At 40.4% G+C, this 15,982-nt stretch overlaps 1 protein-coding gene across 1 annotated transcript in view; it reads right to left on the reverse strand.

Annotated features, from left to right (window-relative positions):
* Positions 1-885: 885 nt before the first annotated feature.
* Positions 886-15,982, reverse strand: part of BMPER (BMP binding endothelial regulator) — a 148,806-nt gene continuing 133,709 nt past the window's right edge. The window contains exons 14-15 of the mRNA XM_075706090.1: positions 7,445-7,575; positions 886-1,067 (exon numbers count right to left, since the gene is read on the reverse strand). Of these exons, the coding sequence (XP_075562205.1) occupies positions 886-1,067; positions 7,445-7,575 (313 nt within the window). The remainder of the gene's footprint in view (positions 1,068-7,444; positions 7,576-15,982) is intronic.

The raw sequence follows: 15,982 nt of genomic DNA on the forward strand, positions 1-15,982 counted from the left end.
ACAGCTACTGCCAAACACAACAACAGAGATGGGGCATTAGGATATGAAATGGGAAGTGGTCAAATTTTCAAAGCAAGCTGCTGGGTGCTGAACACTTTTGAAAATCTGGCCCCGGACTCTTTGGTGTTGTTCCAGAAAGAAATATCTCTGTGCTGGCAGTTGGCCAACCAGCTTTGGAAATCCTTTTGCACAGTTATTTCAGTAAAGCATAAAAGCCGATCCCCAGCTTTCTCTGCCTGATTAAGCACTGCCACCAATCACTATGCAGCTCAAAGGTACGCATGAAATATTCCTAGATAAATCCTCCATCTCCAGAGAAATGCGTTTCCTGTACAACTGTAAATCCAGGTTCTGTGTCGAAACTAATCCAGTCTGGCAGTGCTATGGCCCTAGAAAAGTTTCCTTGGAAATGACAAACTTATGCAATGGCAAAGTCATCCAATCTTTTCATGCCACTATATTATATTAAAAACACCTGGTTTATTTATACAATGACTTACAGATCAGGGTCCTAGAAATAATAATACATAAACTTTATAGCAAAAAATATACATATAATAATTCATCTTTCTATGATATATAGAAATGATGTATATTTGTGTGTGTGGACATATATATAAATATATGGGTTGTACTTATGTTTAGGGCACTTGTGTATAGATATGTGTATCTACATACACACAGTATATGTTTATATATCTTTCTAGGTGCCACGTGCGTATATATAAACACACATAAATACACACAGAGGAGCATATTTACACTCTGTGAGTAGAGGTGTACTTTGCAGAATCTGCACACAAATAGCTGGAGTCCTTCACTGGCTGTGAGCATCAAAGGGGTCGGTGACCACCCGCATTAGTGTCCGCGGAAAGAGAACTAATGTCATCGCTGTGGGCACAGGACTGGCTTGATGCATCTTCCTTTGTGAAGAACTAGATTTGCCGGACAGTGGCACCCTGCAACGCAGGGCTTGTTGCATGGGCCAATCTCGTTCCAGTTGTCACAGGTTTTGACACATCCTGGACCACAGGTATCATAAACTGCACCATGTTTACACTGGGTTGCTGAAAGGCAGTTAAAAGGAACAAAATATGCATATTACACAGAGTCCCACAAGGAAAGTTACACATTTGTTTGCTTGTTTCTATGGCAAATATCAAAAAGCACATTTTGGTATGATGATCATCTAGAGGAAAAAATTACTTGTAAAGAGAGTCCACTATATTAAATGCAACAGTACTTTACACCACAAATATAAAGGTAGCAAAATTCCTAACCAAAAAAGTATCAGGTTCCTAGCAGTCTTGACCTTTTTGAGAATTTTATCACAGCTGACAGTGTATAAAGCTTTGGAAAGGTTTCTGTCTACAAGCAGATCTATGCTTTATATTTAAGGCTTCACATTGTTAGTTATTTGTTACAATGCCTTTTATCAAAGATTCCTGAAACATTTACAAGGACAGACAGTTATTATCAGTCCCACTCCTACAGAAAGAAGAGAAAGGAGACTCATTCACCACATCAGACTTTCTAGGACTATACTTTTAATATTGCATATTGCAGCAAATCAAAACAATGCTGTTAATTCAGCAGCACCATTTCTAAACCAAAAAGATTTTTTTTAAAAAAAATAAATTATTTCCATGCTTTATGCTATTTTACCAAGAGATCACTGAGAGTGAGGATTCTTGTACTTAATGATTCCACTATCTATTCATTGATTTATTTAGTTGACAGTTCAATGCATTTCCAACATAAGAGACCACTGAGGGGTCAGCTAAAAGCACTATACCTCCTCCAGATCAATATTTAAACTCTTAGCATTTTATATCCTGCCTTTTTACTATGGAGAATAATACATGGTTCGATAGCAAATAAAAGCCTGTTATTCTTTCTAACGGCTGTGCTGATGGCAAAAACAAGTACCGATAAAATAGTTTATAGATGGTAAGGGACTCTCAAGCATCCAGAATCATCTCTTGCTATTTACAGAGAGGTGGTTGCATTAAGAAAGTTTCTTCCATTTTGAGAGAGCTTGAAGGTCCAGATTTTTTAAAGAACAGTTCTGTTATGGACAGAAAAATGCTGTTTTGTTGTGAGAATTGTCCTTAGAGTGCCATTACAGTACTGTTATTATTCATAAAGAGAAAATAGACAGAAATAAATTGATTAAATATGTATAAGAGTGTATCACAGAGGACGGAAGTCTTAGTGATAAGGCATCATAAATTTAAGGGGTTCCTCTTCACCAGTAACAAAGTGATCTTCAACACAGTGTCAGCTTCTTGCAAGTTTTACTTCTTATGCATTTTATAGCATTTACACAGATGTGAAAAGCAGCCCTGGAGGAGGAATTCTGGCAAGAATGCATACAAAGTTCTCAGGGCACAGATATTAAATAAGCAAACAAAAAATTGGAAAAATCTGATAGTACAGCAGAAGTTAAAGAGCTACAGAGAATCAACAGCTGAATATTAAATAGATATTAGATATTTGGTAAATATGTTAGCTCAGTTGGTTAGAACATGGTGCTAATAATGCCAAGTTCACAGGTTCAATCCCTGCTCACTGCAGGGGGGTTGGGCTCGATGATCTCTCAAGGTCCCTTCCAACCCAAAGCATTCTATGATTCTATGATGCTATGATTAGGGGACAAAAAGCTTTCTAGCTTTAAGCATGAGAAAGCACCAGAGCAAGCTACCTAAAAACTCTGTGAGACATCTTTTATTGAACATCATTTTAGAATAGGTTGGAAAAAATATCTTTCAGCAATGTTGAAGATAGGCTTATTCTGCTTGTGGGCATAGATCCTTTGAGACCCTTTTTCAGTTTTACATTTCTATCTTGCTCCACATTATAACTTTCATGCGCATTGAAGAAGGAACAAACAGAAGGATAACTAAAATGAAATTTAAATGAAACAGGAAATTTAGAAGGTGGGAAAAGCATGCAAGCAATATGGAGCGTGCAGTAAAATTTAGATTCACAACAAACTCTGCACTTACACCCTGTGTTAAGAAGAGAGATTGAATCTTTATAAGAGGGGAATTGAAAATGTGTGGAGCTCCCAAGAGCTTTGCAAATGATGTGTTAACTGTCTAAAAACCAGACCAAGATATTCAAAGATGGATAGCGATTGTCCACACACAATGTGAATTATTTTAAGGGGGCTGTTTACTGGAAGCTTTTGTCCCTCCTCTCTGAAAATGTGTTTCCCTTCAAAGGATCTGTAATTGACCAACTGCAAACTGAAATATTAGGCTTCAATACATGCAGTTTCCATATAGAAGGGTCTGCGAGCTTCAGTTTTTAGGCTGCACAGGTTTCATCCCACAAAGCTTTACTGCAGTAATAGCCATCCTGTTTGTTCCACCTGAGCTCTGTTTGGTGCCTCAGCTGGTGGGTTTGAGTAAAGTTGGCCAAGGTCTCCTTTCCACTTCCTCATCTCTGCGCCAGAGCAAATGGGAATATATTACAGGCTGCCCTTGGCAGCCGTGGCATGTGTAAGCACTCCCCAGCTCTGCTCTACCACACATGGATGTGGTATGTCAAAACACCTCCTTCTCCTTCAGATGATGCCATGTAGAATATGTGACGACTTTCTTTTCTGCTGTAGGCAGTCTATAATGGCATTATTAACTTGCTGTCAAGGGGAAAATCAGAAAAGTACAATGGCTGCTGTTTCCAGTTCCCTGGATGGCTTTTATTGTTGAGTGCTTCAGTTGTTAACATGTGGTGTGATTGATCCAGAACATTCCACTTCATCAACAGTTTAAAAAATAAAAATAAAGACATTCTGCAGTAGGCTTGCCAGGGACTGCTGAAATGAATCAGTACCATGTAAACATGTAAAACACAAGTGATGCCTTTGCACCAGTCTTTTAAGGCAAATTCCTCTCTTAAAGAACTGAGCTCTGTTAGTAATAACTTCCTTAGTGCACTAGCAAAAAAAATCACAAACCCAACCCCAAAGTACGAAAGTTACTAATAATATTGCATTTTGCAATGTTACCAGTCCCAACAGGATTTTTCCACTCTTCTTCTAGAACATGTGTTTGGCATGACAGATGTGAGCTTCCTCAGACCGCTTTCTGAGCTGGTGGGATGATAGCCAGCTCCAGTCCAGAAGCCATATAGTCACATAAATACAGCACTGTGCCTGAGCTAATAAACCCTGCCTAATAAGGCTATACAGTTTTCAGACCAGAACTGGTTTATTCCAGCCAGTTTGGCAGTTTCACAGAGAAGGCTTGTATCTGTCTGCGCCTGTCTTTGTAGACATGGACATAATTATCTGGGAGGAATTCTTGTTCCCCAGCTCAAAAGCCAAAATACCTAACATGGAACTGCTGAAGGATTCCCTTGGTGGATGATATCTGGTAAATCTGATTCCACACAAATTTCTGAGCTAATATTTGTGCATCAATGAATCATCCTACTTCTTCTGTTGGTGTTGAACAGTTTGGGCTTTTGAGGTGTTTTGTAGGACTTTCAAACTGAATGTCACTTGTGGTGCTTGCAATTCACATCATCTCCTTCTAACATAGCAGAAGGCAATAGATCTAGACACTGACCTTCTAATGATATGCTTGTGTTAATCTTTTCAACTTTCAGTTTTTAATGAGTTTCCACTGAAAAGTCAGAATAGCCTGCTGATACATATTCACACAGAATAAAGCGAATAAAGGAAAGCAACATGTAACAGGGGAAAAGAGTGACTTTGGCCAGAAAATTCCGCAGCAGAGAAGAGGGGACCCAGGAGAGAAGAGTCAAAATCAGACATACACTCATCCTTCTGTAGTTCAACCGATCACATAGAAAAAAGAGAAAATTGTTCCATTTTTATGAGGCTGTTGGAGCATGTCAGCACATCAGCGCTACTGTATGCACTTTGCACTTTATTGTAGTCCCTATCTGCTTTTTCTTCTTGCCTGTGTAGTCATGCCCGTGGCAGGGAGTTATTGCCATCTGTCATCCTTGAGTCTTCTTTCTCTCAGTGCCCTTAGAAATTCAATGTTAAATTACTATGGCCCAAGGCCTTTCACCACTTCAGTTTATTTAATTGCACTTTATAAACTGCTTACTTAGCCTTTCTTGGGCTAAAAAAAAATCTTTCTTCCTATCTCCTTTCCTTTTCAAACCTCTTACTTCCATTTGTATCCTTTCTTTTCCCTCTCGCGTGTATCACTTTCTCTTATTTCTTCTTTCCCTCACGTTGGCTCTCCTGGTTTTTTTCTTCTCCTTCACACATCATATTTCTTCCTCTGCCCATCCTAACAGTTCTCTCCCCACTACTTCCCATGGAAACCCATATTCCTTTCCAAACCCTCTCAGTTCCTGTGCGGATCTCACCAACCCTGTCCTACCTTAACCATTTCCCTTACTCACTAGCTTCTTCTTCTCACCCTTCCAGCTAAATGACAGCTGACATTCTCCTTACCGAGCCAACCTCAAAGGACAGTAAACCTTGAGCAGCAGTATTTCGCGGAGGACTTAGAGGAGGATACACTGCTGTGCTGGGGCAGGAGGAAGAGCATGTAGGGAACAGGACATGTACTTCTGCCTCCTGAGCATCCTGTTTGGCTGGCTCTCCAGACAACACAAGCTTTCTAAAGATTATAAAAATGAGCTAAGCGTACAGCAGTCAGGGTAGAGGAACTGGCAACCACACAAGATCTGGTTTTATAACACACAAAAGAATAATTAAAACCTGACTTTACTAATAAGTATACTCCATTTTCATCAGAACACAGCTCTTCCAAGTATCCCACCAGCTATGAAATGTCAAGCAGGAAATGAAAGTCATAGAACGCTAAAGTTTTATTACGGATATATTGTTTCATACCCAGGAACTTTTATCCATAATTAGGACACAATAATTGTAACTACAAGTTTTAGGGAGAAAAAAGTAAGTTAAAGATTAAAATTTTTATGCTGACCACTGGTAATATATGGAGTGCAGTGGATGTACTTTAATTTAATGCTTACCATTCAATTTACTGTAGAAGATGGTGCTACTTGTTTGACATTGGATGCTTAAGTTTTTTGAGGGTACTTGACTGTATACAGCTTACCTATATTTTTTGCTTAACAAGATTTCCCCTTTCCCTCTAGAAGTCTGCACTAGGATTAAAAAACTCAGGTGGATTTAAACACTTCTTTCATTAGCTTTAATGGAAGATGAGTGTTTAAATTCCTTCATAATGTTCTCTCAAGGTCTGTTTTTTTGCCTTAGAAACTTTTCTTGTCTCTGGTAAAATGCCAGGAAAATTGTGAAAAAAAGCCTCAGTTAGTTAAGTCATGATATGCCGACACTTGTATACACTCCTTAAGGCAGGGACTGGAGTTTTTATTCTTTTTACAGCATCTGCCACAGTGAGGTCTTGGTCTGAAGTGCTTTGGTCAAAAAAAGTCAGGATGCTTGTTTCAGGTTCTGCATGGATCTGCTACCAGATCAATAGATTAAAATTACATATGTTATCAGTGCTATCTGAGATCACATTCTTGAATAGGGCTTTTACTTAGTGACACCCTGTTTGGATTGTTCTGTTCCTTTGTAAGAAAAAAAAAATGAGCCTTTTGGGAACAGTCAATCAAATGTAATTTTCTCTGTCACTCACCCATTCCTGCTAGCGTGCCTTCAACAGAAGAGGAAATTGAAGTTGAAAGAGTAGACCCTGAGCCACACACAATCACCAGAATGGACCACAGAGTAATAGATCTTTGACCAGCACTGAGTATCCTTCTCATTTCTTTTTCCAACTACTGTCAATTGCTTTACATAAATCTGAATACATTTCCAGGCAAACCGATGCCATTATAGAATGTCCTAAATTAATGAGACCATCATCAGGGGAAATATTCATCTGCAATATTGCATTTTACTTCAAGTGCCCATGACCACAGGCCACCACTTCTCATGGAAACAATTACTCACAATTACTTGCAATTAATGCAGTCCTAATCACACAGGGAATCTGCTCCAAGTACCAAAATTAATGCAGGTTTGCATTTTAATATTCCCATTAAATACATTTTCTCTTCTTCTCTTGTTGAACCTACTGTAATCATATATGTATGTTGTCTCTGGAAATATAATTATGCTTCAACAGGAGGTCAAAGGAGTTTAAACACTATCTGTAATCAACTGTTTACATATCCTGAAAGAAAAAGGCATGTACTTCTTCCTGGAAGCACACAAAATTAAGATAGGCAGCATTAGAGGTGAAAAGTTTTGCAGTGAAATAAACATTTCTAATATTTGATGGTTGAAAATCTTTCCTGAAATGGTCTTTCTCCATAACTCAGAATGCAACTTCCCTGCTGGTGCAATCCCAGTCCTTTCTAGCTGGTTCATTTTTGATCCTCCTCCACCAGTAAAAGGATAGTAGCCTATTAGCCTATGCACTGGCATACAAGGAAGCAGTCCCAAAACGCTTACCTGCACAGTTCTGCTCCGGTACCCACTGGACTTTCAACCCTTCCCTCTGACAGGCTCGGGCATATGCCAGGAATGACTCACAGTAGCAGTTTTTATGGACTGGGCACTCACACATGTCTGTCACACAGGACCTGTAGAACAAAGCCCCAAAACAAATAAGCAAGGAAAGCTTTGGCAGATATCTGTCTGAGGTTTGGAGTTGTTTACTTTCCAGTCACACGGAGTTCAGTGCCACAGCAACTTGTGCTAAACGGCAAGAAAGTTAAACGTATCTCTGCTGTCACATCCCAAGGGCTCATCTCTTTTTTGGTGTGCTGCTCTGATGCAGAGAAGTCCCAAGAGCACCAGGGAGAGAACCACGCAGAAACAGGGAGGTGAGAAGAAGACCCAAGAAACGTCAAGCAGAGAGGACTGAGACCACAGTGGGAGAAGGCAAACTCCATTTTTTGCAATGATTTTGTGTCAGCACAAGATAAAGTCTTCTTTCTTATTCCCTGGAAAGTAATAATTTAATAATTTTACCAATAATAATGGCAGCAGTGTTAAGTGGATGACTTCTGCAGGTAATGAGCACATGCCCTTCCATGCAACAGATGAGAAATGGTGCCGTCACTCCAGGTTACCTCCAGCCTCTCCCTGCTTTGAAGGCCCCAAAATAGCTATATGCTTGTTTTCTCAGCAACATCCCTACTAAATGCCATACTTTAAGAGACTCCAAAGGAGCAGGGGTGATGCAGCATAACTGAGCAGTTCTCATGCTAGGAAATCCCCCAGGCACTTATTAATACCACCATCTTCTTCCATTGCATAAGATGGAATCACCACAAAACATGGCAGGGAGCAAAGCTGCTAACCTGGCCCTAAGTGAAACTGCTACTGAGTATGTCACCACTATATTTCAAGTTAGCTCATCCAGAACATGTGCCCGTTTGGCACAGACCTAAAATATAACTGACAAGAGCCAGCGGATTTGCAGTCGGCAGTTTCTGCATAAGCAAAATGCTTAGACGCTTCTGCAAACACAGCAATGCAAATTCAGAAATGCCAAGTATCTGCTGCTCCAAGTGAAATCATTAGAAGGCAGGGATGAGGTGCGGGGAAGACATACTCGGCCCTCTGAAAATCATGCCCTCAGTTTTTCTGCTTTCCCCTGAAGGTGCTCTGTGCATGCAGCCTTGGGTGCCAATGGGTAAGAGCCCCCTGCTCCATACACGTTCAGGGACTTCTCCATTCCTGAGAGGACAAGGCAACTTTTGTGAGAGGCACAAATCCTCCAGAAAGACCAAGGGCTGAAGTACAAAATGAACTCTCCATGTTAATTGCTCTTGCTGTGGACCAAGAATTCAGTTGTCTATACGAAAAGGATGGATGTAGGCTTAATTTTCCAGAAACCTTCCCCATAGCTGAATAGGTAATAGCTTGGAAAAGATGCAAGCACCTCAGTCAAAGTAATCAGGATCCTTAATGCCTGTACAATGCTTTGGAGCCATCAGGAACCCTTTATTCAAAACTAGGAGAGGATTAGTGCTCCTTCTAACACAGACAAGCTTGTTTCTGCATATCCAACAGTGCCCCCTAAAGAGGAGTATTTCCCCTTGCCAAAGTCGCTATTTCAGTGAAACCTGACAGGTCTGCTTGACATTTCCATGAACTTTTAATCATTTTACTCTCAGTAGATCCCCAACATGAAATTACCTAAAAATTGACTGTGACAAATAAGCAACATAAGTGCTAATGTAAAAAGGTTACCTGTCCTGCATTTACCAATATATACGTACTGTGGATAAACAGAATTGCTTTGGATCAAATACATAACGTGTTCGTATTTACAGACCAGTGGTTTTCATTTGAAATAACTTTACTTTCTAAGGACAACGTAATTTTATTTAGCTTTAGTTCTGCGGTAGGTCCCTTTACATCTTTCCCAGTAACAGATGTTGCTGTGTGGGTATCACAGCTGATAGGCTGCAAGGAACAGATTAGCCCAACATCCTTGGCATTGTTTGACATTGTTAGCTGATAAAAGACCTTGTATAAGCACAAAGGGTCACCTTTTTATGTGACACACTGAATAACTTCACACCGTTTCCTTTGGCCACAACATGTTTGTGAACTCTTGCTAGCATCCCTGCAGCAGGCACGGCTCCATATACCCCATGCCATTTAGGAGGTGTATGTCTCATTTTACAGTGAAGTAGATGCTTGTTTGCTACTGCAGCAAATTATTATCACAAAGAGGGTCTGTAATAATCTCCACAGACAGAGTCTATTATCAAGATACCATTTCATCATCTTTTTGTTTCTGTGCTAGCCTCCTTTATCAACCACATTTTACTGCTCTCCACTCAGATTTAGTTATTATTAATGCCTGTGATGCTTAGGGATGCTTGCCAGTGCCAGGTTGGCTACATGTTTACAAACTCCTGCCTTAGAAATTATAAAATCCTAAGCCTGAGGTACTTCCTCTGCTTTTTAGAGCATAAATACTTTTTTTTTACCATTACTCAGAGGGGGATGCCACCTCCTACACTGAGTCAATGCACCTACAGCTACCTCACTCAGATGCTCACATCAGGTCAGGAAATCTCTAGGCTCACTGTCAATCACCCAGTCTTCTTAATCATTAACATGTTCATGGCAAGGCTAGCTCACCCTTACAAAGCCTGGGCATGGTCTGGGGGATTAGGGAGGCCAGGGCACCGTTCCCAGTCTGTGGAAGAGCAGCCACGCTCTTTGAGGATGCAGAGTTTAGCCCCTACATGCACGTGAGCGATGTGACGCCATTAGCCCTTGGCATTGAAACGGCCTTGGACATCCAGACAGGCTCCAGAGGGAAACATCTCCACTTTGGCTGGGATCAGCACTATTTGCCACAGTGCTCAGAACAGGTGTCCACTAAGGAAGGTAGCATGCCACGTGCAACACAAACAATCCTCTGATTCATTACACACCTAATTGCTTGTGTAATTTTTATTTTCCTGAAGTGTTTAATCCTGGTGACAGCTGCTGGGCTCAAGCCCTAGGCTTGGCTGAGGAGCAATCATCAGATTGCATTGGTTTTATTAATGAATTACAAATGCTAATTATTTGTAAGGTTAAATTAATTAATTAATTAAGGTTAAATGAAAAATGACAGTAAAGGAAACTATATCCACAGCTGCCAAGCCTAGTCAATCAAAGTAAAACCTTCTTTTTTTTCCTACTGAAATTCCTTGCTGTCAAGTTTAATGCATTAATATTAATTGTAGTTAGAGGTAGTTGGGGAAGATGGGTCTTTTTATATCACTTCTGAAGTCAGCAGGGAGCACGTACATGGTTTGTTTGATGGCCACCATAAGAGTCAAAAGGCAGTTCTGGGAAAAGATGTGGAAGCAAAAGATATCCATCCTCTGGGGGCTGGCTGGTGAAGGGGAGCTGGCAATGGCCCATGGGCAAGCTTTGACCTTGGGTCTGTATTTTTTTCAAAACATGTTTACTTCTTGCATTTGATTACATTTCTCACAGTTACTGTTGTTACAGTTGTATTAGAGAGCTATTACGGGATGCTTCACTAGGTAAATTTAAAAACTGATTCTTGTGTGCTGTCCTAATTCTTTCCCTTTGCAAAAATCTTTGGTATGTCCATAGCTTTTCTTTTACCCTCTCCAGTGATTGATACATTTAAAAAATTATTCTCTGCTACCCCAGATTCTGCCTCCTCTTCATTCCTGCTTTGAATCTGATAAATAGATTTGGTGACACTAACTGCACAGATGCAGAGGCTTATCTGTACTCTAATCTGACTGGACTGTTCAAACAACAGAAAAATACACATTTAGTAAAACTTTGGAATTATGCTGATAATGAAGCCGTACTGACAAGTTACCGTACTGCACACTAACAGAGATTTTGGGTCTTCCAAGGTATTGTGACTCTTCACCAAGACCAAAACATTTGCTTAAATTAAGTAAAATTGAGAATATGTATCAGAAGCTTAAACATCAAAACATTACAGTCATATAGAAATAATCCCACAGGAAGACTGCAGTGCAAGTTACTTATAAAATGAAGCAATTTTACCAGCTGTGGAAATACCCACAAGATACTTCAGGCAGACTTAGCTCTGCCCTCAGTGAAATCATATAGAGATGCAATGATGTTGTGGTCCAAAAGAAAATTGCATTTCTTTTAAGGACATATTTACATTTCTAAAAAATAATCGGCTGTGATGGTGCACTTTGTCTGGAGCCCCTGCTCCAAATAAACACCAGAGCACAGCCAACCTCTCAGTCCTCAACTGGTACCAAGCGCCTCACTGTGATTGCTTTTGATGCTGTCTATGCTGCCTGCAGGGTGTGTGTCAGAGATGGTGCTAATTTGGTGTGTATAATCACAAACTGTTGCAAGGGGAAATCCATGAAAGTGAAGGCATCCAGCAGCTGTGGGACACACCCTTGAAGGAGACACACACACACACACTCTGCTGCCACATCTTCAAAGCGAACTGAATGAGTACGCTCCTTCAGCAACAGCCCTTTTTCACATTAAACCATGGAAAGTCTCCAAGTCCCACAAAGGGCAAAGAACCGAGTCCTGTGCTACATGCACTATTAAAAAGAAGAAGAAAAGATCATAGCAAGAAAGCCTACAGCCTTAGTCCGTGCCATGCGGGATTGCAATTGCAGATGTTCACTTGCTGAACATCAGCAGTTCCTTTTCCTTTGCAGTAAACACAAATCCAAAACCAGAACCAACCATTTCAGGAAGGACTATTTCTTTTTGCTCCCCACGCCCCCCCGCTCCCATTTCACAACAGGAGTGTGATGCAGTGCATTTTTCAAACCTTTTGGTACCTTCAAGAAGTGGCTCTATGCAGACAGAAAACACTAACATCTTCCTCTTTCCACCAGTAGGTCTCAACAGACTTTACAAAAACAATTAGAAATAGTGCACGACTGCATAGATTTTATGTATGTGAAGAGGCATCAGGCTGTGAAGGGTTTTGTCTCCTATAACTGGGATAAACTGTACACTTGCAAACTCCAAATCCTGAAGGGTCATCGGGCTAGAGAGGAGGATTAATTTCCAGCCCCACCATCCTATGAGACAGACTTACTAGGATAATTTCTTATTGGGTATGCCAAATCAGAGTTTTAGTACAAGCTTGGTCTAATTTAGCACTAGTTATGAAAATAGCCATACTCTACACGACAGCCAGTTTGGATTCCCATAATCACACCGGAGTGCTCACAATCCAGCAGCAACACTCAGGATTTATTTTTCCTGATCCAAAATTAGACCTCCTTTCTCTTCCTATACAGGAAAAATAAAAGCCAATGGCTTCTGTCAGTAGTTATGTTGTTACAAGAAAGTTTGGGCTGTTTTTCCTACAAAGTTTCAATGAGTTGCCATTATTTATGGCCCCAGCTAGAGAAGTCATTTCACAAGGTAAGAAGATGAGAAGATGAGCCTTATTCCGATGTATAATGGAAAGGCTCATGCTGTTGCTATTGCAAGCTCTCTCTTGTCTGTATGTGCATGTTTAATCTTACTGAAGTATTGAAGCATGATATGTAGAGCTGGAGACTTTTTATGGCTTTGAGGCTTGAGATCAGAGGCTTGAGATCATTCTCTCTTTCTCCAGATTTTACTAATATTAATGCAAAAGCAACAAATAACTCATGAGGAAGGTAATTTTGGAGGCTGCTGAAAACACAGAAGCCCTTACATCTATTGAGTATTTGTCCAAAGTACTTGCCTGGGGAACACACTGTTTCATGCAGCAAGGGCAGACATTTTCAAGGATTGTTTCTTCCAAGACCAGGTAACTATATCTGCACTCCCTCTGTGCTTTTCTCACACATCATAACAATGGTAACATTGCCTTAAATTGGGGATCTGATAAAGGCATCCATAACAAAGTTAAATCATCAGTCCCCTGACCTGTTTTTCCAGTAAGTGGGAAAATGCCCAGAAAAAGCGGCAGGCAGCATTCATGCACTTTGTACTGGAGACTCCCCCATGGTACAAGAACTCCTGCACTGTTGAACTGGGTCCAAAAAACCCCTAAGAATGTGGGAGCAGAAGGGGAACTCACAGCTCATCTTTGGTGAGCAGTGCATAGCAAATCTACTGCAGGCATGTGCTTTCCATGGGGAAATCTCATTCCTATAAAGAGAGCATTGGCCATAATGCTTGAGAATATCAGAGTTATTTCTGGCAGATTGCAGAGGAGGAGTTTGCAGCAGTAGGCATTTGAATCACGCATTCAAATTTCATCCTGATCTCTGATTTTTGTGCAAATTTGAGTCAACCCTGGACTGTATTGCCCCATGGAGCCAAGCAGAAAGAAATTACACAATACACAGCTCCACCAAAGGGCAAGAACTGCACGTGATCTAAGATTTCTAGGGCACAGCAGTCACGTTACACACACATTGAAGAGTCCTAATTTAACTCTGAGTGCCATTGTTCCTGCTCCAGATATAGACTTGGCACTCAGAGATAATTAAACAGAATCACACAAGATATCCACATCCATCCCTGCCTTGCCAAGGCACACTTCCAAAGCAGTTATTTAGAGGAGTTCAGTCAACTTGGGAAAAGGATGCTTTAAATGCAAGTGGTAATTATTGTTGGTAATTTCCAACATAGCAAAGACAGACAGCAATTCAATTGTTATTTCTTTGCATATCCAGCTCCCTTAAAAAAGTCAGAACCCATACCTTGCTTCACCAAGGGTAAGCAAAAATGGTATTTTCCAGACATTGAATAAATGAAGGTCCATGTAGACCTCTGAAAAAGCATACTGTGCTGCACAATATCACCACAAGCCTATACTACGTGCTGCTAAAAGTATTATCCAAAGCTTTTGGAAAATGCCAAAACGAGTGTTCTATGTGTATTTTTAACCTTTATGTAAAGGGCATGCTGTGCCAGAATAGCATTTTATTGCCTTAACCAACATTACCCACCAGAATATGGTAAAATGAACAATGAAACATTCTGGAACATGTTCTAAAACTGCGTAAAATTAAAGTTCTCAGGACAGCACTACCCTGATACCATATTTATAATCTCCCTGAATATGTAGTAGCTGTGGTAAAAGCACTTAAAAGGAGGGAAGGATGAAGAACCAAATAACGAACAAAACAGCACAGCAACCTTCCCTACTTCTTTCTTCACAATAATTCTCCTACTAATGTGTTAAGCAGGCTTTTTCTATCTTGTGCTTGGATCCTTACAGGCATCTGTAGCTTTAAATGTTCTTTCTGGTCCTGAGAATGGAAAGGTTGGCTAAAATCCCTCCGTGGGGAAATAGCTGAACCATGACTGAGGAAGACAATGAAGTCCCATGCTGGGCTCTAAGAAGCATCTGGTATGACTCAGAATATTTCCTAGAGCTGAAGGTTACAGTACAGTTGAGCAGCTGACTTGCCACCTTTAGAGAGAGTGGGTTTTTGCTCAAGAAACACCAACAGAATATGGAAATGCCATCCACAGCCCTGGACGAACTGACCCCTTGCACTCCCACTCACTTTCAAAAAGTGGGAGAGAGTTTTCACCTCCTCTTCTGTTTCAGTTGTGCTGGGCTGTGCAGAGTTTAACCTTTAAAGGTTAAGTCCTGGCACGTGAAATAAATATCTGGACACATAAGAACTCAAGGGGTTGGAGTTTGAGTTCGTATGTAGCATATACCTTGAAGTGAAACAGTTAAAAACCACTTCGCTGCGCACATTACATACAACTTCGTATATGGAATTATTGGAATGAAGAGGACATACAGCGTAAGCTTCTTAACTCATTTCAAACAAATGCCCAATATCACACTGAAATCTGCCCATCAAAAAATGCTACCTTTTACTTGCTTACTTGAGCAGTATACATACAATTTTTTCCACTTTCTTTGGTGAGATTACTGCAAAAAGGATTTGGCTGCCTGTATGTTGTATGATCTGTGGTCTGTATATCTGGCTGGAAAATACAGGGACCATCATAACTCTGCTCTAGAACAGACAGAGTTTCCAAACTTGTTATAAAGAGGTCATTTACAATAAAAAGTTTGGACCAACAAAAAGATGCAGAGGCAAATTTAGGAGTATCACCTGGAACCTGACACTGAAGGTTCAAAAGCTGGAGCCTGGTTTCTGAAAACATGTATTTCTTCAGTTAACTAATATCCATAGTAATCAACTTGCAAATATCCATCACATAACTGGTAAAGATTACAGTAGTGGTATGTCTGATGCTACCTGGTATGGCTTATCATGCATTTATACAAAACTTTCTGGTGAAAGAAATTCTAGGTGCTCCATGGGTTTAATGTTCAGAAAGAAAGTCACCTCCTATGGGATTTTCTACCAAAAATCCCATCCTTCATAGCCCCCGTGGCCTAAGGTCTACAGTCCATATGCTTATCACTGATTTCCTACGGCAGAGTGTTATGGCCAAATTGACCTACTTTATGCCTCCAGAAACCCATCATTTCCCCTCACAACCTAGAAAAACTCCTAAATTTCATAATTTCCTGTTTCAATTTCTTAAGCCAGTAAGATTCCT

The sequence above is a fragment of the Pelecanus crispus genome, chromosome 2 (genome assembly GCF_030463565.1).
Source record: "Pelecanus crispus isolate bPelCri1 chromosome 2, bPelCri1.pri, whole genome shotgun sequence".
Lineage (NCBI taxonomy): Eukaryota > Metazoa > Chordata > Aves > Pelecaniformes > Pelecanidae > Pelecanus > Pelecanus crispus.